The 26,628-nt window shown below is 40.9% G+C and overlaps 1 protein-coding gene across 4 annotated transcripts in view; it reads right to left on the minus strand.

Annotated features, from left to right (window-relative positions):
- Positions 1 to 26,628, minus strand: part of tec (tec protein tyrosine kinase) — a 194,689-nt gene that overhangs the window by 67,585 nt on the left and 100,476 nt on the right. For all 4 annotated transcript variants that reach the window (XM_041191517.1, XM_041191747.1, XM_041191602.1 and 1 more), the window contains 4 exons: positions 25,320 to 25,401; positions 17,143 to 17,271; positions 16,136 to 16,173; positions 4,499 to 4,716 (listed from right to left, as the gene is read on the minus strand). In XM_041191517.1, coding sequence (XP_041047451.1) covers positions 4,499 to 4,716; positions 16,136 to 16,173; positions 17,143 to 17,271; positions 25,320 to 25,401 — 467 coding nt within the window. The remainder of the gene's footprint in view (positions 1 to 4,498; positions 4,717 to 16,135; positions 16,174 to 17,142; positions 17,272 to 25,319; positions 25,402 to 26,628) is intronic.

Consider the following 26,628-nt stretch of genomic DNA (forward strand, 5'->3'; position numbering starts at 1 on the left):
CTGGTAATACAATGAGAATTAATATTCAATGAGCTGTGCTAGGTATAACTTAACAGTTGTGTGTATGCAGGACAGAGGCAATGTAAGATCAAAGTAGTTGTGAGCCTACAACTGTCTCCACAGGAACCAAAATAAAAAGAATTTGTAAGGTGAAAATGCTTTGCCTGGTGTCTGGTTAAGTCCATGGGTTGTTGTTGCCTTAATGGAGATTAGTTTGGGAATTTGTTAAAAGTTATGATAGTAGTAATTTGTGGCCATGTAATAAGGTCAGGAGCTGAGTGGCCCAGGCAGAACCCAAACTAAATGTCAGTGAGGAGATTACTGCTAAGCAAGTGCCGCTTGAAAGCACTGTTGATGACCCCTTTCATCAATTTAACAATGATCGAGAGTAAACTAATGGGGTGGTATTAGGCTGGGTTGGATTTGTCCTGCTTCGTGTGTACAGGGCATACCTGGGCAATTTTTCACATTGCAGGGTCGATGCCAGTGTCCTAGCTACGTACGAATATATGAACTAGGAGGAGGAGTAGGCCACTCGGCCCTTCAATTATGCTCTACCATTCAATATGATCATGGCTGATCTGACTGTAACCTCCCACCTACCATAGGTAGCCTTTCATTCCCTTGTTTATTCTCTCTTTAGCTCTGACATCTCTTTAGCTCAAAACGTCAACTCTGTTCCTCCTCCACAGATGCTACCAGACCAGCTGAGCTTTTATAGCATTTTCTGTTTTTATTTCTGATTTCCAGCATCCGCAGTATTTTGCTTTTATTCTAGTGCAGCCCGCTCTGTGGTTGGCTCCAGAACATGTTCTAAGTAACTATCCCAAAAACATTTTGTGAACTCCTCATCTAGGCTACCTATGCACATCTGATTTTTCCAGTTGTCATGAAGCTATTAATGTATATATTATTGGAAAATATTTTTCTTTTAAAATAGAGATTTAGTCTGTGGATGTGTCTTAATTGGATTAAAGATAGCTAGTCTGGGTGCTTTGATGTGTACTAGTTTTGAGATTTAAGAGAGATAGAGTGCATTTGCATTTTTCAATACAGCACTCAAGAAGGTGAGTGAAATCTGGCACCTAGCTAGCAGCGACCAAGCAATATGCTTATATTACTAATAAAATTGGCACTATAAAAGGGGTTTTATTGTTAGAAGCAGCTGGTAATACAATGATAATTAATATTCAATGAGCTGTGCTAGGTATAACTTCACAGTTGTGTGTATGCAGGACAGAGGCAATGTAAGATCAAAGTAGTTGTAAGCCTACAACTGTCTCCACAGGAACCAAAATGAAAAGAATTTGTAAAGTGAAAATGCTTTGCCTGGTGTCTGGTTAAGTCTATGGGTTGCTGTTGCCTTAATGGAGATTAGTTTGGGAATTTGTTAAAAGTTGTGATAGTAGTAATTTGTAGCCATGTATGTGTGTTTAATGTGTTGTAACTTAATAAAATGTTTCATTTTGTTTAATACAAAACTTCTCGAGAACTAGTGGTCTGATTCCTGAATTTAGAGTTGCATCTCAAACATACCAATTAAAAATATAGGTGATGACAGTTTTTTAAAGTTTCCCTCCCTGATTTTTTAAAGAACTCAGCTTTACCAAAAGATTGTCTCATAACACAGTCTATATGTAGATTAAAAACCCCCATGATTATCGCCGTACGTTTCTAACAAGCTCCCATCATCTCTTCTTTTACACTTTGTCCTGCCATGTAGTTACAATTAGTGGGACTGTACACCACTCCCACAAGTGATTTCTTGCCTTTATCATTTCTCATCTCTAGCGACACCGCTTCTACATCCTGGTTTCCTGAACTTATGTCATCCCTCTCTACTGTGCTAATACCATCATTAATTAGCAGAGCCACCACTCTATCTTTTCCTCATTTCCTGTCCTTCCTAAAAGTCATGTACCCTTCAACTTTCAGGGCCCAATCTATGACATCCTGCAGCCATGTCTCTGTGATGGCTATCAGATAAGGCAAATAAAAATAAATAAGTACCATCAGTTCATCTGTTTTGTTTCAAATGTGACGTGCATCCAAATTCGGAGCCTTTAGTTTTATCCTTATTTTTAACTTCTAGCTTTGGCTGCTGTTTTACTTTTAGATTTGTACACTCTACCCCTTCCTGTCATGTTCTGTTTATCATTTCCCATATTAGCACCTTTCTTTCTCGCCTTGTCTCTTCTCCTTGGTTAACCACATATTCCCAAATTTGATCCCTTTCCCTCCACTATTTAGTTTAAAATATTCTCTACTTCCCTAGTTATGTGGCTCGCTAGAATATCAGTCCCAGCACAGTTCAGGTGTAGACCGTCACAACGGCACAGATCCCACTTTCTCATGTACTGGTGCCAGTGCCCCAAGAACTGGAACCCACTTCTCCCACACCAGTCTTTGAGCCACACATTCATTTCTCTAATCTTCTTTGCCCTATGCCAATTTGCATGTGGCTTGGATAATAACTGAGGGATTATTACCTTCGAGGTTCTGTTTATTAATTTGGTGCCTTGCTCCTCATACTGACTATGTAGAACTTTTTTCCTAGTTCTACCTATGTCATTGGTACCTATGTGGACCATGACAACTGGATCCTCCCCCTCCCACTGTAAGTTCCTCACCAGCCCTGAGCAGATGTCCCGAACCCTGGCACCAGGCAGGCAACACAGCCATCTGGACTCTCATTCTTTACTGCAGAGAACAGTGTCAATCCCCCTCGGTGTACTGTCCCTTACTACCACTAGGTTCCTTTTTGCTCCTTGTAGGAGTGGTTTCCTGTACCATGGTCAGTTTGCACATCCATTCTGCCGCCCCTACTCTCATCCAAACAAGCTGAGAGAACCTCAAACACAACATGATGGAGGGTATGCTGAATGTAAAGACTGGACTTCACCTCCACAAGGATTGTGTGGTGGTCATTCCTGCCAACACTATCATGGACAGATGCATCTACAGCAAGCAGGTTGATGAAGACGAGGTCAAGTATGTTTTTCCCTCTTATTGGTTCCCTCCCCACCTGCCGCAGACCCAGTCTAGCAGCTATGTCCTTTAGGACTTGGCCAGCTCAGTCTGTGGTGCGGCTACCAAGCCACTCTTGGTGATGGACACGGAAATCCCCCACCCGGAAAACATTCTGCACCCTTGCCACCTCAGTGCTTCCTCCAAATGGTGTTCAACATGGAGGAATACTGATTCATCAGCTGAGGGGAACATAGTAAGCAGCAAGAGGTTTCCTTGCCCACGTTTGACCGGAGTCAGGGTCGACGTTGAGGACTCTCAGGGTAACTCCCTCCGACTGTATACCACTGTGCCACTACTTCTGCTGGGTCTGTCCTGCTGATGGGACAGGACATACCAGGGATGGTGATAGTGTAAGGTACAATTCCTTGAGTATGACTATGTCAAACTATTGCTCTCCCAATTTTGGCACTAGTTCCCAGCTGTTAGTGAGGAGGACCTTGCAGGGTCAGCAGGGCTGAGTTTGCCATTGTCACTTCCAGTACCTAGGTCGATGCAAGGTGGTCTGTCAGGTTACATTCCTTTTAGGATTTTCAGCGGTTTGGTACAATTGAGTGGCTTGCTAGGCCATTTCAGAGGGTATTTAAGAGTTAACCACATTGCTGTGGAACTAGATTCACATTTACGCCAGGCCAGGCAAGGGCGACAGATCCTTACCAGATGGGTTTTTTATGACAATTGACAACGGTTTCATGCTCATCATTTGACTTTTTTTAATTCCAGATGTTTTTTTTAATTCAAATTTCACCATTTGAACCCTGGTCCCCAGAGCATTACCATCTCTGGGTCACTACTAGTCCAGTGTCAATACCATGATGCCACCACCTCCCCCATGCCGAAATGCTATACAAATATAAATCTTTCTTTTAATTGATAGTTATCCAGCATATCTGGACTGTTCCAAGCATAAAGTGCTCAGCTTCACAGCATAGCTAATGATGACTAGCCTGAATTTATGGTCAACAGTGCTGTTCACTACTTTTACCTGTAGGCCTTCTATGGGCTTTTGCAATGCAAGTTCCTGCCTGCCAACAATCTAAAAAGTGCAACGTGCTCTACAGGTCTTCAGGTACATGTGTGCACAGGATAAGCAACTGTTTATCTCCATAATCAGGTTGAAAAATTGTTAATGAGCAGCACTACCTGAACCAGGAAGTGTAAATTAGAGTAGTGCCAAGGTAAAGAAAGCTAAGTAAATAAAAATTGGATTGAGAGTGTGAGATAAGACAGATAGAAAGAAAAAGCTTTTTCTAAATTCTCAAATCTCCAATAATGAAAATCAGAAGGATGGCGACTCCACAATAGTAAAAGTTAATTTTCAGTGTCACAGACGGAGTTTGTGTGTGTAGCTTTGAGTAGTTCCTGTACTAACAGCAGTGGAACTTCTCAGGGTTATATTTACTATTGAATTATGCTGTGCTTAATCACACCACACGTACAAATACATTGGTGTGAATTAACAGACACTTACCCATTTTTATCTTTTGCTTTCCACCAATGCACGTCACTTTTTTGTAACAGGACATATTCTTCACCCTTCACTAGATTTAGATCGTGGGTCTCTAATGCTTCAAAGTCATACATTGCTAGAACCAACTCCTCCTCCTCCTCATCTTCCTCATCTTCATCTTCATTTTGTGGTAGGAGAGATGGAGGCTTATAAACACATCCTGTTAGATTGTTATGTAGCTGTTAAATAGAATAAATGGATAAGATAGACTACTGTTTAGTGGAGATTAACTTCTGTGAATCAGATACTATCAAAATCAGGCTAAAATTACGAAATTAAACTGAGAAAAATGCATCCAGTCATACAAGTTACACTGGATTGCCATGTATTTTTAGATGACAAATCTTTTTAGGCATGAAGATATTTGGGCACTGTCTAGTCAGATATAATTTGCACCTTATCATGATTCTATAAAACAGAAAAATAACTACTTAATCTTTTTAAAACATAGCTTGCACCCAATCTACAGGTCAACTTGAGTTTTGCCCTATTCACTTAAGCTGTAAAACCTTGAACAATAATCAGAGGGCCATTTTCATCTTAAAAGGAACACACCTAAACGCCCCTGCACTGGGGGTACTAAGGGCAAAGTTTGTTAGAGTTCACTTGTTCTTGTGGTAAACAAATACTGCTTGAAATCACTCTAAATGCATTTACTGACATTCATGCATTTATGCAACCCTCCTGTAGGGAAAAATAGGAGGGAAACCAATGTGAAAAGAATACGATTAACATCCCATTCAAGTTCTCAAACAGAGGCCAATTTGTGTTCAAAACTGCATTAAAAGAAACTAGATGGTCAAACCAGAAGAGACAAAAGAGACAAATTACTGGTCCTGCATTTTTAACTGTTCATAATCTTATAATGAATCGTTAAAAGGTAAATGGCTCGAAATGGATCAAAAGTGGCCCCAAATAACCTACAAAGAAGCACTTCATTATCACTAAGAACAGTCTTTGACTGTAATAGGACCCTCTTGTGGCCATTTGTGTACGTATGTATACAAGAAACTGAACTGGTTTATTCCAGTTGAGTACTTGATTCCATGTGCATACAGCAATGTTTCTGTCTTGCAAGGATATCAGTCTTGCAACAAGGTGGGATTATGGATTTTTCAAGCCAAACAAATTTAGGTTGGAGAAGCTTCCAGCACACTAGCAGAGGAACTCTAAGGTTTTATTTTGGTGAGAAATAGGCTTAAAATCCAGTCTTAGAGGAAAACCTGTTTGTACACATGGATAAACTGACCTTCGAGGATGTCTGCATCAACAGGTATTATTGCACATCTGGGAGATCATAGCCATGACAGAGATTTTTAGTGCATATGTGGAGCAGCTAGAGATGATTTTCACTACTAATAATATACTCAAAGATCTTGATAATCTAGCTGCTAATCAGACAGTAGGGGGAAAGGAAATGCCGCTGTTGGATACTTTGTATAAGCTTAAACAGCACTACAGTCCCAAACCATTGGAGATTGCAGAAAGCTATTGCTTTGGAACAAGTCAGTTGCCCAGTGAGAATACTGGAGAGTTTATTGTGGCTTGCAAAAGCTGTCTATTCATTGTAATTTTGGAGAATCTTGCAGAAAGAGCATTGCACGATAGATCAGTGTGTGGTTTAGAAGTGGAATACATTTGCAATAGGTTGATGACATTGCCAAAGTTAATTTTCAACACAGCTTGCCAATCAGCATTGCCCATGGATGTGGCAGAATGTGACATAAGAGAAGTCAGAGCTAACAACCGCCAGTTGCCTGAAGTAAAAAGCTGCAGCTGAATAAGCAGAAGGCCCCAACAATGGCATTTATCAGTAGCAGTGGTACTACAAAGTCCTGTTACCGGTGCTTAGGCCAACATCAGGCACAGAGTTGTCCATTTGTGAAGGCAGAGTGCTACAGCTGCAAGGAGGAGGGTGGTCTTGGCATGTCGAGAGAACATAAATGGAGAAAAAGCTGGCTGGAGGAAACAGCAGTCTCTGCATATGATTGTCAGACAGCACCAGATCGCTGAGGAGTCGGTTGAGACCCACACGATCTAAAGCTCAAGGATGTCCTGTAGATATTTGCAGGGCATGGTGGCCAGGTAGCACTGGATGGAACTCTGGTGGATATGGAGGTCGGCACGGGTGCGTCAGTTAGCACGATTCCTGAATCCTATACTGCGAAAAGTTGCGTCAACATCAACTAGAGAAATCACACAGAATTATGAAGTTATGGAGGAGAGAAAATTCCCATAATGGGAAGTGTGTCGGTTCCACTCCCTTACAAAAAGAAATGTGCAAAATTGTCCATCGTTGTGGTGAAGGTTGAAAAACCAGACTTGTTAGGAAGAAAATAGTTAAATTGGAATGAGCCTTTTGCACGTAAAAGTGAAATTCACAACGCAAGATGATATGATCGTCAAATGCCTTCAGGTGTTTAATGAAACTGGCACACCGATTCAAGGATATAATGCCAACGTACAGGTTCAGAGGAACGTACTGGATGCCTCGTCCAGGGCCCTACACTCAAAGGGAGAAAGTAAAGCAAGAACTGAAAAGACTTGAGACTGAGAACATTGTCTCTAAAGTACTCACATAGTGGTAGTACCAAAGTCAGGTGGTAGTGTAAGAATTTGGGGATTAATAGGTAACCGTAAATCAGGTACTAGAATGTAATTCACCTGATACTTTGTCAAACATGGAGGATCTGTTCATGATGTTGTCAGGAGGCCACAGTTTTTCAGTTAGACCTGACAAACGCCTATCTGCAACTTGAGTTAGATGATAAGTCCAAGGTTTATTTGACTATTAATACACACATGCGTCTAGTTCAGTTTCATAGACTGCCTTTTGTGTTTCATCAGCCTCTGGAATTTTCCCATGGGTGAAGAACCAAATTTTGCAAGGAATTCAGGGGTTAGTGTGCTACTTGGATGACATATTTATGACAGCTCCAAACAGGCAGAGCTATGATGACAGACTCAAAAAGCTGCTCCAATGCTTTGAAAAGCATAGAGTTTGGGTGAAGGCACACAAATGTGAAATGTTTCAAAACTCTGTGGAGATTTTGGGTTACAGGATAGGCAAAGATGGGATACATCCCAACAAGGGTAAAATTCAAGCAATAAAAAATGCACCACACCCTCAGAATATCTGAGCTCAGATCTTTTTTGGACCTAGTGGATTACTACAGTAAATTCATTCCAAACTTGACAACCTTGTTGCATCCATTGAATGAACTCAAGGAAGGGTGTTCCATGGAGTTGGACAAAGTAGTGTGACAAATCATTTAAATTGTGTAAAAGTCAACTGTTAGATGGTACAGTGCTTGTACATTACAATGTGTCCAAAAAAGATTAAGGTTGCGTGATGCCTCTCCATATGGAGAAGGTACTGTGATTTCTAATGTGTTGAATAATGGTGAGGAGAGAACAATTGCATTTGCCTCACCCACCCTCAGAGCCAGTGAGTGAAATTAGATAGAATGTGAAGCATTGTCTTTGATTTTTGCAGTAAGATGATTTCACAAATACTTGTATGGTCATAGTTTCAAGATCAAAACTGATCATAAGCTCCTAATGGTTATTTTGAATCCGAAATCTCCAGTACCCATTTTAGCTGCAGAGATGGGCTTTGATTTTGTCTACTTACCAGTATGACAGTAAGCACAGATGATCGGAAGATCATTGTAATGCCTTTGCAATGTCTAGATTACCATCCCCATCCGAGGCAGGGACCAACAGGGAAGATGTAGTTTTCTTTTCACACGTGTGTTGCCAGTCACAGCGAATGACATTGGTAGAACTCACTGCGACATGGTACTGGCAAGGGTACACGACCTTTATCGCAAATGGGTGGCTAACACTAATGCCAGATTTCGAAATCAGGCCATATTTGTGTGTAAGAATGAGCTGTCAGTTGATAAACATTGTGTTATGTGGGAAGCCAGAGTTGTAATTCCTGTAAGGTACAGGTCACAGTTGCTATGTGATATTCACGATAAAAACTTAGGGGTGATCTTGACAAAGAGTTAAGCGAGAAGCTATCTTTGGTGACCAAGGTTAAATAAGGACATAGAGACAGTGAACCAGCGTACAGTATGTCAAGCAGTAGAAGATAAGACACCTTTGCAATCATGGAAGTGGCCAGCTAGAGAGTGGCAAAGGCTGCACATTGATTTTGCAGAATTTGAATGGCAACAGCTATTCATTTTGATAGATAATCATTCGAAATAGGTTGAGGGGTTTTCAATGAAGCAAACAACAACTCACATTACTATTAGCGCAACATCAGCTGAATTGTTTCTTAGAAGACAGTCTAGAGTTAGGTTTTCAGTGTGGAGGCCACATTTAGCAGTCAGCGGAAGAAAAACAATCTAGGCAGAAAGAGAGCCATGATAGGTATGTAGTGAGAGAACATCGTTTGAAGTTGAACTAGAAGGTTAAGGTGAAAGATCTCATAATTGGCTGAAGTGACTACCAAGAAAATTTGTGAAAATATGTGGTCCTCATGTTTAGTCAAGATGTTTGGTAGTGTAAAGGTTAGGTTTGCACATCTGATCATGTTTTACCTTCAGGAGGTTCATGAAGAGGAAGGGAGTTGGGAAGAATCAAATGAATCTGATTAATTAGATTGTCAGGATATGAGTAGAGTGCCAATAGTTATTCTAACACAAAGTTGTGCCTGAAACCAGTTCACATCTGAGTCAGAGTCATCAGACATGTCTGACGAAGTGGAAAATTCAATTGAAGGTCAAGATGGGTCAAGCCCCATCTGTAAGTTTGGGTCAAGAATGGAGAAATCCTCTTAAGTATAGGAAACCTGTGGTTAAGTTAGATTTTTGAGTAAATAAAAAGCACAAAATTGTATGGAATTTGAACTGTGTAACTTTTTCATTAAGGAGGGAAGAATGTAACAGCATCCTCTTGTATACACATACATATATATCCATATATGTGGGGTATAAGCAAACTGGAAGAAGCCAGTTCAGTTGGGTACTTGAACTCTGTCCGCATGCACCAGAGTTTCTGTCCTGCAGCAATGTCACATTGACAAACATTAAGCCAAGTGTTCTTGAAACTGGCAAATACATCTGTCTGATTAACAGCAAAGCCAGGTCAACAAGGGGAGACAATTTTCCCCAGATAGTTTAGGTGGTGAAGAGCATCCAAGATGACAAAATCAGGTCCTAAGCTGAAATGTCAGTTTAGCCCGTGTTTAATGCAAAGCTCCACTTTGGTAAAGGAGGTTGAAGTTTGCGTTAAGAATGGCTACCTGGAGGATCATTAAGCAGCTAATTACCATTTAAATCAACTTCTGCATCATCTCTTTCTAGACCAATACAAATGAAGCTGAAGACAGGCTTCATAGAGATTGAGCACAGGTCTTTAATGAAGATTCTCTTACTCCGCAACATATGCTACTCACTGTGCAGACTAAGATGGCTGCTGTACCTTGTGATATTACATCACTTCCTGCGATGACATTACTATTTACATAACCAATTATTTAAATAAGTATACTTTACATATTAGCAAGCACACTATCACAACATTCCCCTTTCCTTAAATAAAACAAAATCAAAATAGCTTAACATGAATATGTACACAAACAAATTACCCGTATGAAACATAACAATTGGCAACTGTAATACTATATAACATGGAACATTCAACTTATAACAAGAACACCTGGACTACTACTTTTTGAGGTGTTGCCTATGCTTCATGGTCTCAGAAATGTACTGGTGTCAGCTGATTCAACCAGGCTTGTAGCCACTACATGCAGGTGCAATTTCAAACCATGTTCTTTCATACTAAGGATTTAATTCACGTTGAGGCTGACCATGCACAGTTGCTGCAATATTTGGTGTGTTCCTTGTTGTCACATCTGCAAAATGTATCTGCTTTGTGCGTAGGCAATGCTGATTCGCCTTGAACATGGCTAAAAGAAGGTTCCCTGAGGTGAGATCAGTTCCTTTGTAGGACCACACCATTTGGTGTTGTCGCCTTGCACAAACATGGTTCTTTGTATTCATTAGACACCTCCACTGGGGTCCAAGTCTGTTCTTATGGGTGTAGGACTCACCTTCTCGCCAATTTAGAGTGGCGGAAACTCTGCACCTGTATGCACATTTTTCATCTTATCCTGCCTCTGATGAGGATAGTCTGTGATCTCAGATAATTTGGTGAGATAGTAACCCAGTGTTGTGGTTTTCACCGGTCAACTAAATGGAATCTCAGCAGGCGATGGCAATCCAGAGTCTTAATGGTGTTGCGTAAGATGCAACTTGGACATCATGCCCAATTTCTGAACACTTTTTGATCAAGGATTTGACTGTTCTGACCAAACATTCATCTGTCCTATTTGAACAAGTATATCGAGGCAATGATGTGATGTGGTTGATGGACCATTGTTCACACCTGTCCTGGAATTGTTTTCCATTGTATTGTGGACTGCGGTCAGATAACATTCTGCCAGGGCACCAAAAAGACTAAAGATGGTGTCACAGTGCTGGCCACTGCTGCATTCAATGTGTTTTAAAGTTCCATATTGTGCAGAAGCTTCGAGCAGTAGTCAGTGAGGAGCAGGTAGGCTTCACTGCCCACTGTGAATAGATCTGTAGCAATCAAATCCATGATGATTATATGTCATATGATTGGAGGGGTTCTTTCTGTTGCTTAATCTCATCAAGAACATCACTGATTGCTCGCAATCCCTCAGGCTTCTGGGTACAGGCTGTTACAAACTGGCATCCAAGAAGAAATTTCCAGTCATATCGCCTCTTTCTCGCTGGGTGCAGCATTTTCCACCACCCTTCCTTGAGGCTGGACACTAGGCTGCCAGAGCTCTCTTTGGTGCTGGCTTCAGTACTTTCACTTTCCGAAGCAGACTCTGAACCATTCTGTTCATGTTTTCTAGATGTGTATACACCTTGATTGTTGCAGTCTTCAGACTGGGTCACCTCATGGATGGTGACCATGTTAAGTTGGTTGCACGCTGGCAAACTTGTGACTGCCGATCCTGCTGCATCCACCATGTTGAACTTCTAAGTAGGCATGTTGATTCCTTGTACCTGCATTGCAGATCTAGGGAACCTCGGCACTTTATTATCAAGCCTTAGTAAGCTGTGAGCCTTACACTTGTGGGTTGGACCATAGGCTTCCATGTCAGGTGGTACATATCTTTGAGAACGTGACAAGGTGGGAGTATTGATATTTGCACCTGCGTCAATCTTCACTCTCAGTCGATGCCTGCAAGGTTTGTCGCAGCAGACGATCCGGAGTGGTGCAAAGGCTTCCATTTTGTTAATAGAATTGATCTGTTCCACTAAGGTATTGTGTGAATAAATTGCTCTTCTGCAGTATCTTCACCTCTATCCACCCCCTCCATTTTGGTCAAGCAATCCCTCATTTCATGTATGGATCTTTACTTCTGGTGATTCCTTGAGGTGTCTCAGCTCACTTAGTTTCTGGGAGATGTACATCTGCAGTTTGAGCACTGGTGCTCTGGCTTCTTCCAGCATTCCTACTGCTGGACCTTCTGCCAAGTTTGGCTCAGTGCCCTCTAAGACCACATGCCTTACACGTGTCAAGGTATGCCGGGCATCCATACGGTTTGTGCCAGAGTCCACAACCAGGTGCACCATGTTCTGCCTGAGTGCCTTGGACTTTGTGCCAGCAGGCATCTCAGCCTGTAAGGTTTGCAAATACTGTCTTCCTGTGATAATTGCCTCATATTCGTGTCCATCCTGTAATATGCTCTCCATGCTGTGTCCTTTTAGCTTTTCCTCAAAACGAGTGGAATGCCTCAAAAGAAGTGGAATGTCTTACTGCTGCTATATGTGGTGTTCACTGCGCAAACTAAGGTGGCTGCAGCATCATGTGATATTACATTACTTCCTGCGATGACATAACTATTTACATAATCATATATTTAAATCAGCATACTTTAAATATTAGCAACACAGAATCACAAAATCAACAACCATTAAGGAGGCTAATTTGGTGGCTGGCACCTGACCTAATGCCCTCTCCCAACTGGGAGTAAACTGGTCACTACAGAGGATTTTGAAGACTACTTAAAAGGCATGTCACATTTTAATGTGCACTTGCTGATGGAGGTTTAAAGAGGGCTTTTGAAATATATCAGGAGACTTTCTGGAACACTTTATCATGACTTCATCAACACTATCTGGAAGTTCCCTAAAGGCTTCACCTAAGGAGAAGAAGTGCTATGTTATTCTACCTTATTGGACACTATGTGGGAGTTACCAGGAGAAATGGAGTGCTTGGCCATTGACATCTTGCTCAGAGTTTTCCTTGGTGTACAGGAGGAATGAGAGATGAGGTCAGGCAGAGCAGCATCAGCTGCTGCGAAAGAAAAGGACAGGAAGATGCCTTTCCCCCATGTAGGTACAGGACATTCCTCCTTCTCTGGACCTCCTCCACCAAGTTCTTTAATGCCATGTCCAAGAAATTATGCATCCTCTCATCTCCGAGCCATCCTGAAATGTGCCGCTGTGTGTCAAAGGATTACGGCCTTTAAAGAACAAAGTCCACAGTCACTCCAACCTTCCAATGAGTTCGCATTTCCCCGTTTCACTGAGTCATAACGTTGAGTGAAAGTTGAAAGACTCTCCCCTCAGTTTTTGAAGAATTCCAGAACTGTCCACTAGCAGTAAGGCTCACTCTAGTGATTTCTCCACCCAGCCTTACCAGGGGAAATCTTCCAGAATCTTAAGTGCTACGGGATGCGCCTCTTCATCCAAAGACTGTCCTCCCACCCGCATTCTGCCTGATAGTTCACATAAAAGCAGCATACTCCTGGCACACTAGCTGCTGATTTTTGTCTTTCTGAGAGAGTTCTCACTCGTTCTATCCATAAAATTCTGCGACAGAAAGTCAGTCCACAGTCAGCCCAGCTGCTCTTGTCTTTGTTTCAAGTGTAAACATTTTGTACCTTGCTCTCAGCAAGTCTCACCTGGGCCTCTTTTCCCCATGGTAACCAAGCCACCCAAGGCTTGTTGTTGGGCAGAATTCAGAACAGATCACATGTCTCTCTTCACTACCATAATTTACCAAAGAGACAGTCCCAAGACATAACCATCTTATAAAACTTCACATTCTTAACAAAAGGCATGTCTACATTGTTTAGACAGCTTAGATGAAAGGTGGCCGTGAAATAAAGGAACAAAAAGTTAGTTAGAAAAAGCAGTCATGGTTGGTTAGAGGAAAACTATCAAAAAAAAATTGTTGCTTGCGTGTGAATCTATTCATACTAAAGATTAAATCAACTAAAGAGCACAGACACAGATTCAGAAACACCCTCAAACAATTAGATGGACTCAGTTTATCTAGTGAGAGGGTTCTCATTTTGATCAGTTAATTCCACAATACATATTATATTTAGCAAATTTGCATTTCTGGGATAAATTAGTAGCAGAAAGGATAGCACAAAATGAACTAGAAGAACAGACCTCGGTGGAGGACTCATTAAAGGCATACCTAGATTATATAGACAGAGTGACGTAAGGAAATAACAGCCACGGTGAAATAGATCTAACTTTGACTGAACAAGAATCATTCTTGAGCAAACAAATCTTAAGCTGTTTTACTGACACTATAGAATTAAATGAAGATCAGTTATATGCCACAATAAAACTACAAGGGACTATATGTAGTGTAATCTTTAACTAATTCTGAAACGGAGTTATATGTTGTAATCAATTCAACTAAACTCAGCTAAGGCTGCATGCTCATTAAATTTTGTCACACTGAACTGAACCTAACTATTACTGTATTGTGATAATTCCAAAAACCAGCCATCAGACTATTTGTGATTATTATTCTGATTCAGATAATATCTTTCCATGCAGAGAGTTAGGAAAATAAATGTGTTCAGATGCAACTTTGTGCCTTTGTTCATTTTTTGATCTCTAATAAGCAAAGAATAATCTCTTAATAGTATTATTTGTATAATTGTGCGTTATAAACATGAAAGTAGATGAATTCCAAAATATTTTCTACAAAGATTGAAATTATATAATAACCCTGCCTAAGATCAGATCAAAGTCTCGATAATAGCTCTCATCAGAATGAAATACTTCTAAACATGTATTACTTTTGCAAGCATCCCTCTTTTTCAAGACATCTCCTTGTTAAGTGTTGTGGAAAGGTCTTGGCTCATGTAGCTCTGACAATATTGAAGACCCTGGCATCATGCATCTACCCTGAGTCGCAGTGCATCTTCAGAGCTTGAACAACCGTTGAGCTGGTTTTCTCACTTAGGCAGTTACAGAAGTGCCGCAAAAAGCACAGACCAATATGCTTTCATAGTCCTCACCATGGCCTTCGACCTTGTAGGCAGAGCAGACTCTTTAAACAGCTGCAGAAAACAGGCTGCCCGCCTGGACACTTGGGAGTCATTTCTTCTTTCCATGAGAAAATGTTTGTCTGAGCTCTTCTCAGTTTGGACTGACAATCAGCATCAGGAAAACAAAAATTATGGGCTAGGGCACACAGATGCCACCATCCATCAACACTGATAACCTCACTCTGGAGGTCATCGACAGCTTCACATACCTTGGATCAACAATTTCCAGCAGCATGTCCTTTGGATGCTGAAACCAGCACCAGAATTGCTAAGGCTGCAGCTTGTGAAAGTTGAGAAGTCGAATGCAGACAAACAGCGAACTAACCAAAAATACAAAGATCTGTGTGTACCAGGTTTGTGTTCTCAGCAACCTCCTTTACAGTAGCAAAACTTGGACAACTTACGCAAGCCAAGAAACGCAGCTAAGCAGCTTCCACCTCCACTGCCTGAGACAAATATTGGGCATCTCCTAGTAAGAAAGAGTGCCGAACATGAAAGTACAGCAGCTTGGAGGGGCCCCCAGCATATTTGCTCTATCGAGTCAGTGGTGGCTTCATTGGCTGGGTCATGTGAGCAAAATGAATGCCAGCCTTATTCCCAAAGACATGTTCTAAGGTGAACTTGTTGTCAGCATGAGGTCAATAGGTCACCCACATCTGAGATACAAGGATGCCTACAAGTGAGGCTTGTAGTAAGTTGACCAGGGTAGGAGTCGTCGCACGGGAAGTCCTCACTGCTGACCAGAATGCCTGGAGGCAAGCAGTCAGGAAGGGCGTGGAGAAAGCAGAGGACAAAATAATTAACCAGATGGCAGAAGAGAGAGCCCAGTTGGAAGAGAAAAACATCAGTTGACCTCAGGTCAACCCTATTCATCTGTGCCAGCTGAGGAAGCGACTGCAATTCACGAATTGGCCTCCACAGCCACGGTCAATACAGAAGTGACATAAACCCTAGGTGTAGCCCATCATCTCCCATGACGGCCAGATGTCTTCTTAGAATTGATATGATCTGCTGAACCTGTGAGGGCAATACTATAATGCCCAAACATAAGTTGGTCTGTAAGAGATGCTAGAACTGCCTTGCTCAATGATAGCAAATAATTAATGACTTGATATTTACCTTTCATTACTAACAACAATTAGAAATATTGCTCACACTAGTGACAGACCATGTAATAGAACATTAATGAGTATATAACAGCGAATTAATTAGAATTAATTAATCTTTTTATAATTTCTTACCACATCGTCTGGTGTTGGAGGAAGTGGCTTTCGAGTAACTAAAAAGAAAAAGCATTACTTTCAACAGAGAAGATATGACAGCAATCTCCAGCATAAATCTATAAAAAGCTTACTGCATAACACATTTAACTATAGACAAAAGAATTTGGTTTGTAGATTCATGGACATTTCAAGAGTCAATATTGATCATACCTACATCAAACAAACATTCAACATACTCAAACGGTAATTTTAAACAAAAACTAATTAAGATATTTGAATGAGAAAAAGAACTCAATACTGAAAGACAAAAAAATACACAGGAACCCTGCTGAAGTATCAATTGTGATGACTTGTGTTCTTTACAGAATATTTTCCTATGGACAATTTGGCCATTATTTGGACATGCAATGATCATTTAAGCAATGAGCATGTCAAGAATGTCAGCTTCTTTTACCTATAAACAATAGCAACTACATGTTAAAACGGCATTCACTGGATTTAAAGCACTTTGAGACATATTGAGGTCAAAAGGGCACATTATGGCCTCAATGTAATGAGGCTCAATTTTGCCTAAGATGTATGATAAAGGTCTGTCCCAAAATCGAGCCATTTTTCTTTTAGGTGTCCCTGGCAGTCATCTAAAACAGGGATTCGGTTGCTTCAAAATGTAAATGAGGTGCCTAATGCCCATTTTGGGTTTCTTTATAGAAATCGGACAATAATGAGCAGCACAAGCATCAAGCCTGCCTGGTCAGGATACTTCAGTGATCCAAACAGTCAGCGCCAGTTAAATCAGAGTTCTTTGAGCTGGATTGGTCCCTAATTCAGTCTTAACAATTGCTGTCTTCAAACATCACTCTCCCACCAACCAGCAGCACCACCTCCCCACTGCCTGCACCACCCCCTGCCCCCAACAGAAACCTGCTCTTGGGACTGAACTTTGAGCTGCTCCGGCATAGCAAATGCTCGGTATTCTTCTAAAGAAAAATACTTCCTTTGTTAGCAATAAGAAATGCAATACTTACTATCACCAAAGAGGTTATATTCCTCACATCCTGGAGCAAGTTTATCCGCTTGTCTACAGCATTGCCATACTCCTTCTGCCCAGAAATTTGGATGATATTTTGGGACTATTAATTCATTATTTCTTATTTCTAGTTGAAAAAGCAAAAAAGGTACAAATCAACTTCAAAGAGTGATCATCACCAAGTTAAGGAAAATTGATTCTAATTTAAGAACAATCAGATCTTGTTGTCTAAGTCTAATGCTCTACAATATCCAAAGCAGACTGGAAGTATGCTTAAAAGTAAGTTGTTTAAATTTATAAGTTGAAACTGAAAGCATGAGAATCTCAAGTTACCAACTGAAAGATCAAATCACATCATCAACATCGTTTTACATAAACTATGCTTTTAAAGGTATTTTCATTTATTTCTACATTGCTATTGATTTTAAAATTTTGTATTATTGTTTAAGCAATGCTTGCTGATAACTTTGAATTAGCATGAGCCCAACTGCAGGAAGCAGCTAAGTCAAAGTCAGCATTTATATTGTAATTATATTGGGCCATAACTTCAGAGTTCCAGAGCATCATATGGGGGCGTTTTCCCCAAAAGTGCGCTGGCAAACCCCACCCACCACCCCTCCTCTACTACCACACACCCCTACTGCTCCACTCCCTAACCCCCGGAAGTTCACAGCTAAGGTTTGCACGTCAATTGCCCGAATGTTTCTGATGGTTCCGATTGGGTTACATCAATAGTTACCCAGAACGCTTCTCTTCAGCTCTGAAGGAGGGTCATATGGACTCAAAACATTAACTGTGTTTCTCCCTCCACAGATGCTGTTAGACCTGCTGAGCTTTTCCAGCATTTTCTGTTTTTGTTTCAAATTTCCAGCATTTTCTGTTTTTGTTTCAAATTTCCAGCATCTGCAGCATTTTGCTGTTACCCAGAACATGTTAAACGAATTAAAATATCTTCTAACCTTTGGGGTACCAATGCATAGACATACACCGACCCCCCACAGAACTTCCTCAACCCTCCGACCCCTCAGGGGTCTCCCCCACCAGACCTTCTCCAGACTCCCCTCACCCCCAACAGACTACACCCCGACAGGAACTCCCCAACCCACGGGATTCCCCCAATCCAACAGAGACTATTCCCCCTCATCACGGTCAGGTCCAACTCAGCCTCACTCCCCCAGGCATGGCCTGACCTCACATCACACCTCCCCATAGACCCCCCAACACTTTCCCCCGCCATACCCGAGGCTCACCCCAACACATCCCCTCCACAGGGCCCAACCTGACACCCCCTCCATGAGGCCCAACCCAACACCCACACCCCCTCCCTGAGGCCAGGCCCAACACACCCGCTCCCCGAGGCCCGACCTCCCACCTACCTCCTTCAAATCCTACCCACTTACCTTGTACACTTACCTTCTCCCTGGCATATCAAAAACCTTTAACTTCACTAGACCTTTATCTTACCTGGTTTACAGCAGCTAGTGCTGTAAAAAAGGGGTAATGGCCTCCCTGCATCCAACAGAGCTGCCAGTCAATGCCAGGCCCCGAGGATATCCTGCACTGCCTGGATTTCACTGGCCTGAGGGGGAAGGCCGGGCAAAACAGGATTGAAGAAAATTTCAGGTAAGAAACTAGCAATGGAGTGGCAATCCAACTCTGACTGCCACTCCAAGGGAGCTCAGGCACATTAATTTGGCTTAATCACACCATCTGGTTCAGTATCTCACCTATAATTGCTTATTTATTCTATAAGATCTTTGGTAGTAGCAACAGCTTCTAATGTGCAGGTCTTGCACAATCAAAATAAAACACAGCAGAATTTACTTAGGCAAATGACAGGAAGGTCAGTAAAATCAAACGTATATGGCCACTCCCCTCATCAAACCACGATGACTTTACCTTTAGGTTAGAATCAGGTGCTTGAGACCCTCACATCAGGTATTAAAGCCACCAGGGCAAAACGGGGTGTGGCTGGACAAACTGAGTGAAGACTTGGGAGTTTGGTGAGAGAGGAGTTTTAAGTGTTAATTTTGATTTTAAATTTTGCTCTTAAAATCTAATCTAGGCTGTAATTAACAGTAACTGAAAAGTATTGTGTAAGCAGGCTAAGTTCTTTCATTCTAGCAGTTTAGAGAGGGTAAACTCACGTTCAGCTGTAGGAGCTGAATAGTCAGTTAGCTGGTTGAATCTGCTTATCAGTTCAGTTTAAAATGAATTCAGGGTTCTTTACTGTAGCCAAGGCGAACGGAGTGCAGCTGAGCTAACTGAGTGAAGACTTGGGGTTTGATGAGAGGGATAGTTGGGGGGAAGGAGGTGTTAGTTTCCTTTTTCTATCTTTTTCACGCCATAGCAATTGGTTCTTGCTCCACTACAGGGAAAGGAGCTGGCTGTTTGGTGAGTATCTGGTAAGTGGATAAGTTCTATTCTATTCCCAAGGTTTAAAATGTTACACAAATTGGTGGTGAAGTTAATAAAATATATAAGAAAGCAACATAAGTAAGTGATTCATATAATTAAGTAATTATTTAAATCACATTGATTGTGGGACAGGTAAAGTGTCAAGGCTGCAGCGTGTGGGTGCTCCTGGATAACATTGTGATCCAACGCAAACACATCTGCTTGTGGCTTGAGGAACTTCAGTTCAGAGCTGGAGGCTGAGCTGCAGACTCTACAACACAGTGGAAAAGTTACCTGGATGCTTTATACCAGGAGGCAGTAACACCACTTGGGATAGGGTCTTCTGATTTAGTCAGTGGTCAGGGACAGGACTGCAAGTGAGGCAAGTAAGGGGACCCAGAGGGGAGGAGTGCAGGACTGTGAGCCTTTGCAATTGTCCAACTGGTTTGAGGTTCTCCCAGCTTGTTTGGATGAGAGCGGGGGCCGCAGCGTGGATGAGCAAACTGACCATGGCACCGTAGTACAGGAAGCCATTCAAGTGGGTGGGGTTGGGGGGGGAGCAGCTGCAAAGGGGAACATAGTGGTAGTAGGGATAGTACAGTGAGAGGGATTGATACAATTCTCTGTAGCAAAGAGTGAGAGTCCAGATGGCTGTGTTGCTTGCCTGGTGCCAGGGTTCAGAACATCTGCTCAGGGCTGGAGAGGAACTTGCAGTGGGGAGAGGGAGGATCCAGTGGTCATGGTCCATGTAGGTATTTTTTTTTAATTTATTCGTTCATGGGATGTGGTCGTCACTGGCTAGGCCAGCATTTATTTCCCATCCCTTATTGCCCTTGTTCAGAGGGCATTTTAAGAGTCAACTGCATTGCTATGAGTCTGGAGTCACATGTAGGCCAGACCAGGTAAGGACAGCAGATTTCCTTTCCTAAAGGACATTAGTGAACCAGATGGGCTTTTTTACAATTGTCATCATTAGATTTTTAATTCCAGGTTTTTTATTGAATTCAAATTTCACAATCTGTCATGGTGGGATTCGAGCCTGGATCCCCAGATCATTACCCAGGGTCTCTAGAATAACCAGTCCAGTGACAATACTACTTTGCCACTGCCTTCCCCAATACTGTTGCCCATACGCCACAAACTAGAAGCCACTTCTCCCACACCAGTCTTTGAGCCAAGTATTAATTTCTCTAACCTTATTTGCCCATAGGTACCAACGACATAGGCAGGATGAGGAAGGAGGCTCTGCATAGCCAGTATGAGGAGCTTGGCACCAAATTAAGAAGCGGAACTACAAAGGTCATAATTTCTGGATTATTACCTGAGCCATGTGCAAATTGGCATAGGACAAATAGGATTAAAGAAATCAATGCGTAGCTAAAAGACTGGTGCAGGAGAAGTGGCTTCTGGTTCTGGCAACAGTATTGGAGAAAGTGGGATTTGTACCACAGGCACGGTCTACCCTTGAACTGTGCTGGGGCTGGTGTCCTCACATGCCGCCTAATTAGTGAAATAAAGAGGGTTTTAAACTGAATAATGAGGGCAAGAGATCAAATTTGGGAAGATGTGGCAAACCAAAGAGTAAAGGCCAGGCAAGAGAGACAGATATTAATATGGGAAATGATAAACAGACTGCGACAGGGACAGAGTACAAATCTAAGAGTAAATCAGCAGATAAGGCTAAATGCAACAAAAATAAAAGTATAATAAAAATAATAAAGTAATAAATAATAATAAAGGCTCTATATCTAAACAAACATAGCATTCAAAACAAAACAGATGAACTGATAGTACTTACTTATTTCTATTTATGCTATCTGATAGCCATCATAGAGACATGGCTACAGGATGACAGACTGGGACCTGAGTATTGAAGGGTGAGACACATCTAGGAAGGACAGGAAGTTAGGAAAAGGTGGAGGGGTAGCTCTGTTAATTAATGATGGCATTCGCATGTGAGAGACGGATGAACTAAGTTCAGGAAGCCAGGATATTGAAGCAGTTTGGGTTGAAATGAGGAATGATAAAAGCGAGAAGTCATTAGTGAGAATCGTGTACAGGCCCCCTGATTGAAACTACACGGTAGGGCAGTATAAAAGAAGAGATAATGGGAGCTTGTCAGAAAAGTACAGTAATAATCATGGGGGATTTTAATCTACATATAGACTGTAAAAATCAGATGGGAAAAGGTAGTGTAGAAGATGAGTTCAAAGAAGTTTTCAGGATAGTTTCTTAGAACAGCACATTCTGGAGTCAACCAGAGCGGGCTATATACTAGACCTGGTATTTAGCAATGAGATAGGATTAATTGATAATCTCAAAGTGAAGGCACCCCTAGATATTAGCGATCATAATATGATTGGATTTTACATTTATTTTGAGGGAGAACCGAATGTGTCCAAGACTAGTATTTTAAACTTAAATAAGGGCAATTATGAGGGCATGAAAGCAGAGCCAACTAAAGTGAACAGGCAAATGAGGTTAAGGGATTGGTCAATAGAGGTTCAGTTGCAGACATAAAGGGATATTTCAGAATATACAGAATATATACATTCCAATGAGAAAGAAAAATTCCAAGGGGAGGGCCCACTGTCCGTGGTGAACTAAAAAAGTTAAAGACAGTATCAAACTTAAAGAAAAAGCATATAATTACACAAAGCTAGCTGGTTAGAAAATTGGAAAGAATATAAAGGACAACAAAGGATGACAAAAAAAATTAAAAAGGGGGGAAAAATTAGAGTACGAGAGAAAGCTAGCTAGTAATATAAAGACAGATAGTAAGAGTTTCTATGGATATTTAAATAAGTAAAGTGTTAAAGTGAGCAGTGGTCCAAGGGCAAGTGCATCTGGAGAATTGATAGTGCAAAGTAGGGAGATGGCAGATGAACTCACAGGTGTTTTGCTTCAATCTTCATTATACAGGACACAAGTAACATCCCGGGAATAGCTGTAAATCAGGAAATGGAAGGGATGAAGGAACCCAGGAAAATTACAATCACCAGGGAAGTGGTATTGAGCAAGTTGTTGGGGCTGCAGGCTGACAAATCCCCAGGTTCGGATGGACTTCCCCCTAAGGACTTGGAAGAGGCAGCTAGTGAAATAGTTGATGCATTGATTTTAATTTTACAAAATTCCCTAGATTTGGGGAAGGTTACATTAGATTGGAAAATAACAAGTATAAAGCCTTTATTCAAAAAGGGAGGGAGACAGAAACCAGGAAACTACAGGCCAGTTAGCCTAGCATTTGTCAAAGGGAAAATGTTAGAAGCTATTATTAAAGATGGTATAACAGAGCACTTTAAAAAATCCAAGGCAATCAGGCAGAGTCAACATGGTTTTGTAAAAGGGAAGTCATGTTTAACCAATTTATTGGAGTTTTTTGAAGAAGTCACATGTGCTATGGATAAAGGGGAACTGGTGGATGTACTTAGATTTCCAAAAGGCAGTTGAAGAAGTGCCACATCGAAGGTTATTGGAGAAAATAAAATTTCATGGTGTAAGGGATAACATACTGGCATGGATTGAAGATTAGCTAGCTAACAGGAAGCAGAGAGTTGGCATAAATGGGTCTTTTTCTGGATGGCAGGATGTGACAAGGGTGTGTCACAGAGATCAGCGATGGGACCTCAACCAATTTTTTTTACAATTTATATAAATGTCTTGGGTGAAGGGACCGACAGTATGATTGATAAATTTGCTGACCACACACAGATAAGAAAATAAATTGTGAAGAGGACATAAGGAGGCTACAAAATGACACAGATGGGTTAAGTGAGTGTGCAAAGATCTAGCAAATGGAGTTCAACCTGGGCAAATGTGAAATTGTCCATTTTGGCAGGAAGAATTAAAAAGATTATCTAAATGGTGAGAGATTGCAGAGCTCTGAGATTCAGAGGGATCTGGGTGTCCTCGTGCATGAATCACAAAAGGCTAGCATGCAGGTACAGCATGTAATGGGTAAAGCCAATAGAATGTTATCGTTTATTGCGAGGGGAATTGAATAAAAAAGTAGGGAAGGTTATGCTTCAGTTGCACAGGGCACTGGTGAAACCACATCTAGACTAATGTGTACAGTATTGGTTTCCTTATTTAAGGAAAGATGTAAATGTATTAGAAGCAGTTCAGAGAAGGTTACCAGACTAATGCCAGGAATGGCCAGGTTAGGTTTGTATTCACTGGAAGTTAGAAGGCTAAAAGGCAACTTGATTGAAACCTTTAAAGTCCTGAGTGATCTTAACAGGGCAGGTGTAGAGAAGATGTTTCCTCTTGTGGGAGAACCTGGAACTAGGGGTCACTGCTTAAAAATAAGGTATCGCTCATTTAAGACAGAGATGAGAATTTTTTTCTCTCAGAGGGTAGTGAGTCTTTGGAATTCTCTTCCTTAAAAGGCGATGGAAGCAGAGTATTTGAAAGTGTTCTACAAGGGCTATTATTGGCCAAGCTATAACATTAAATGAAACAGAGTAAAAATTAGATAGCTGTCTGAATTGTTGAGTTGTTGAATGTAATCTACTCTGTAGTATTGAACTACACATAGAAGAAAGGTACCACGTCTCCTCCCATGTCTACTGAGGTAACTCAGATGCACAGTTATTGATTTCAGTTCCCGAGACTAGCCATTCAACAAGGTGCAGAGAGAGAAGAGGTATCACAACCAAGATTCTTGCTTTCCGTTGTCACCTTGCAATGTCTTCTCAATGTCCGTGTGGAAAACTTGTCTGTGACAAGCGTCAGAATTAGTTATGGTGACCTCTATGTGTGCAAAGTATGTATATTTTCCCCATTGTTGTTTCACTTTTCCTTCTCAAGCCAAGAGGACTGACAAAACAACTACTCTAATGATTTTACTAATTACACAAACTTGATCTCTTGTATTTTCTAGCAACAGCTAGAAAGTTCAGCATGTGTTTTTTTCCTTCCTTTCCTGCAAAATCTTTCCTAGGGCCTAGTTAACTACATCCCCCAGATTACAAATTCAATATGAAGAATCATAGCCAATTATCTGTTATTACCTTCTACCAGAACATATCTCTGCATCCTTTTGTTATAGTGCCACTTTCCAAACATAGATGTGTCACAATTCCAAGTCAAGAATTTATGCATCAGGAAAAGGGTTAACTTAAATTATTTTCCTAGTTTTATAGGATCCCCATGCTAGATACAACAGAACTCTATTATTGCAGTTCTGAATTCAATTAGAGCCTATGAAGAGACTGAAAATTTGAAGGAATTAAAAGATAAATTGTATAATCCCACAGCCATAATTGAGAGCTGATTTGGAGGCAAGCAGGATAATGGAATTTACACTTATAATTTTGGACATTTTTGGAATTTGAAAATAAGAAAAATGTTATTATTTCCCACTGATTTTATGGAATTTCGTTAAAACTGTTCCTCAATTTGAGTTAAACAGTCAGTTAGTCAACATCACTGGATCAAGATCCTGGATCTCCCTAACAGCACTGTGGGTGCACAATCATCATACGGACTGCAAACAGTTTGAGAAGGCAGCTCACTACCTCCTTCGCAAAGGCAACAAGGATGGGCAATAAACATCAGCCTGGCATGGTCATGCAGCAATCTAAAAATCCCTATGCAATTTGGCAACTTTAAGTTCACATGCATGCGTGGCCGTGCAAGAAAATGTAATTGTGCCATGCATTTAAATAAATCACCCTTGCAACACAAAAATAAAAAGACGGAACTTGTTAATGACACTCATTTTCCATGAACGAAAATATGAATTAGAAAAAGACCGTTACTACTTATAATTCTTACCTTCTTTTAGCGTTTTCACCCACACACTTCTGCTCTCAAAGGTTGGAGCAAAAACATACAAGGTATTACAATCGTATATAATCTGGAATAAAAAAAAGTTAAAATTACAATAATGCGGCATAAAAATTCTGGCCATTGCATCACTTACACAGGACATAAAATTGTTAGAATTGATTCACAGCTTATCTCGCTCCAAAAAGAAATAAAAGACGAATAAACGTTTTTGATGACACAATCATAGACTTAAAAACAGATAAAACAATTGTGAGAAATACTTAACACTTTAATGCAGTGAATAGGAGAAATATCTTTTAAAAACAAGAACAAAGTAGCTAATATTGAAAAACCATGGATAAATAAAGAGATATGGGTAAAAGTGAAAATAAAAGAGAAAGGCATAGAATAAGTAAATAGGCAATAAGGGATTCGGTGACCAAAGGGAATACAAAGAGATCGGAAAGAAGTCAAAAACAATTATGAAAACAAAGTAGAACTACAAAATTAAATTAACAAGCTATACAAAAGAAATAAAGTATGGGGCAGTAATATTAACAAAAAAAAAAAACAGGCATTGAACCACTATGGGCTGCACAAGCTAAAATCACAGATTATTACAGTGAAACAATAAGTATTTACAGGAACAGGAGAGATAGGAGGAGTAGATCGTACAGCCCATTGAGCTGGCTTCCATGGTTCAATAAATCATGGGCTAATCTTAGGCTTCAAAACAACTTTCCTGCCCACTCCCCATTTCTCGATTCCTTGAGACACCAAAAATGTGTCTATTCCAGCCTTAAATATAGTCAATGACAGAACATCCACAACCCTATGAGGTAGAGAATTCCTAAGATTCACAACAATTTTGAATCAAGAAGTTTCACCTCATCTCAGTCTTAATCGATCAACCTCTTAGCCAGAGACTATGCCTCTGCGTTCTAGATTCCCCAGCGAGTGGAAACAACCTCTCAGTGTCTCTTGTCCAAGCCCCTTCAGAATCTTGAATGTTTTAATGAGATTGCCTCTTATTCTTCTACACTCCAGAGAATATAGGTCCAATTTACTCAGCCTGTCCTACAGCATCACTCTTGTTATGACTGGGATGAGAGGGCTGCGCAAATTATCAAGCCCCACTCCACAGGCCATACCATTAATTTAAATATTTAATTTTCTCGCCAAAATGGCCAATTGTGTATCTATATCTCTAGTACCCAGAAGAAAAGAGACTCTGACTAGGCTTCTTTCAAAAACTCAAAATGATTAATTTATTTTAAAACAAAATTTCTTTTAACAAATTGCTAGTACTGGTTAA

Source organism: Carcharodon carcharias, chromosome 1, assembly GCF_017639515.1.
Source record: "Carcharodon carcharias isolate sCarCar2 chromosome 1, sCarCar2.pri, whole genome shotgun sequence".
NCBI lineage: Eukaryota > Metazoa > Chordata > Chondrichthyes > Lamniformes > Lamnidae > Carcharodon > Carcharodon carcharias.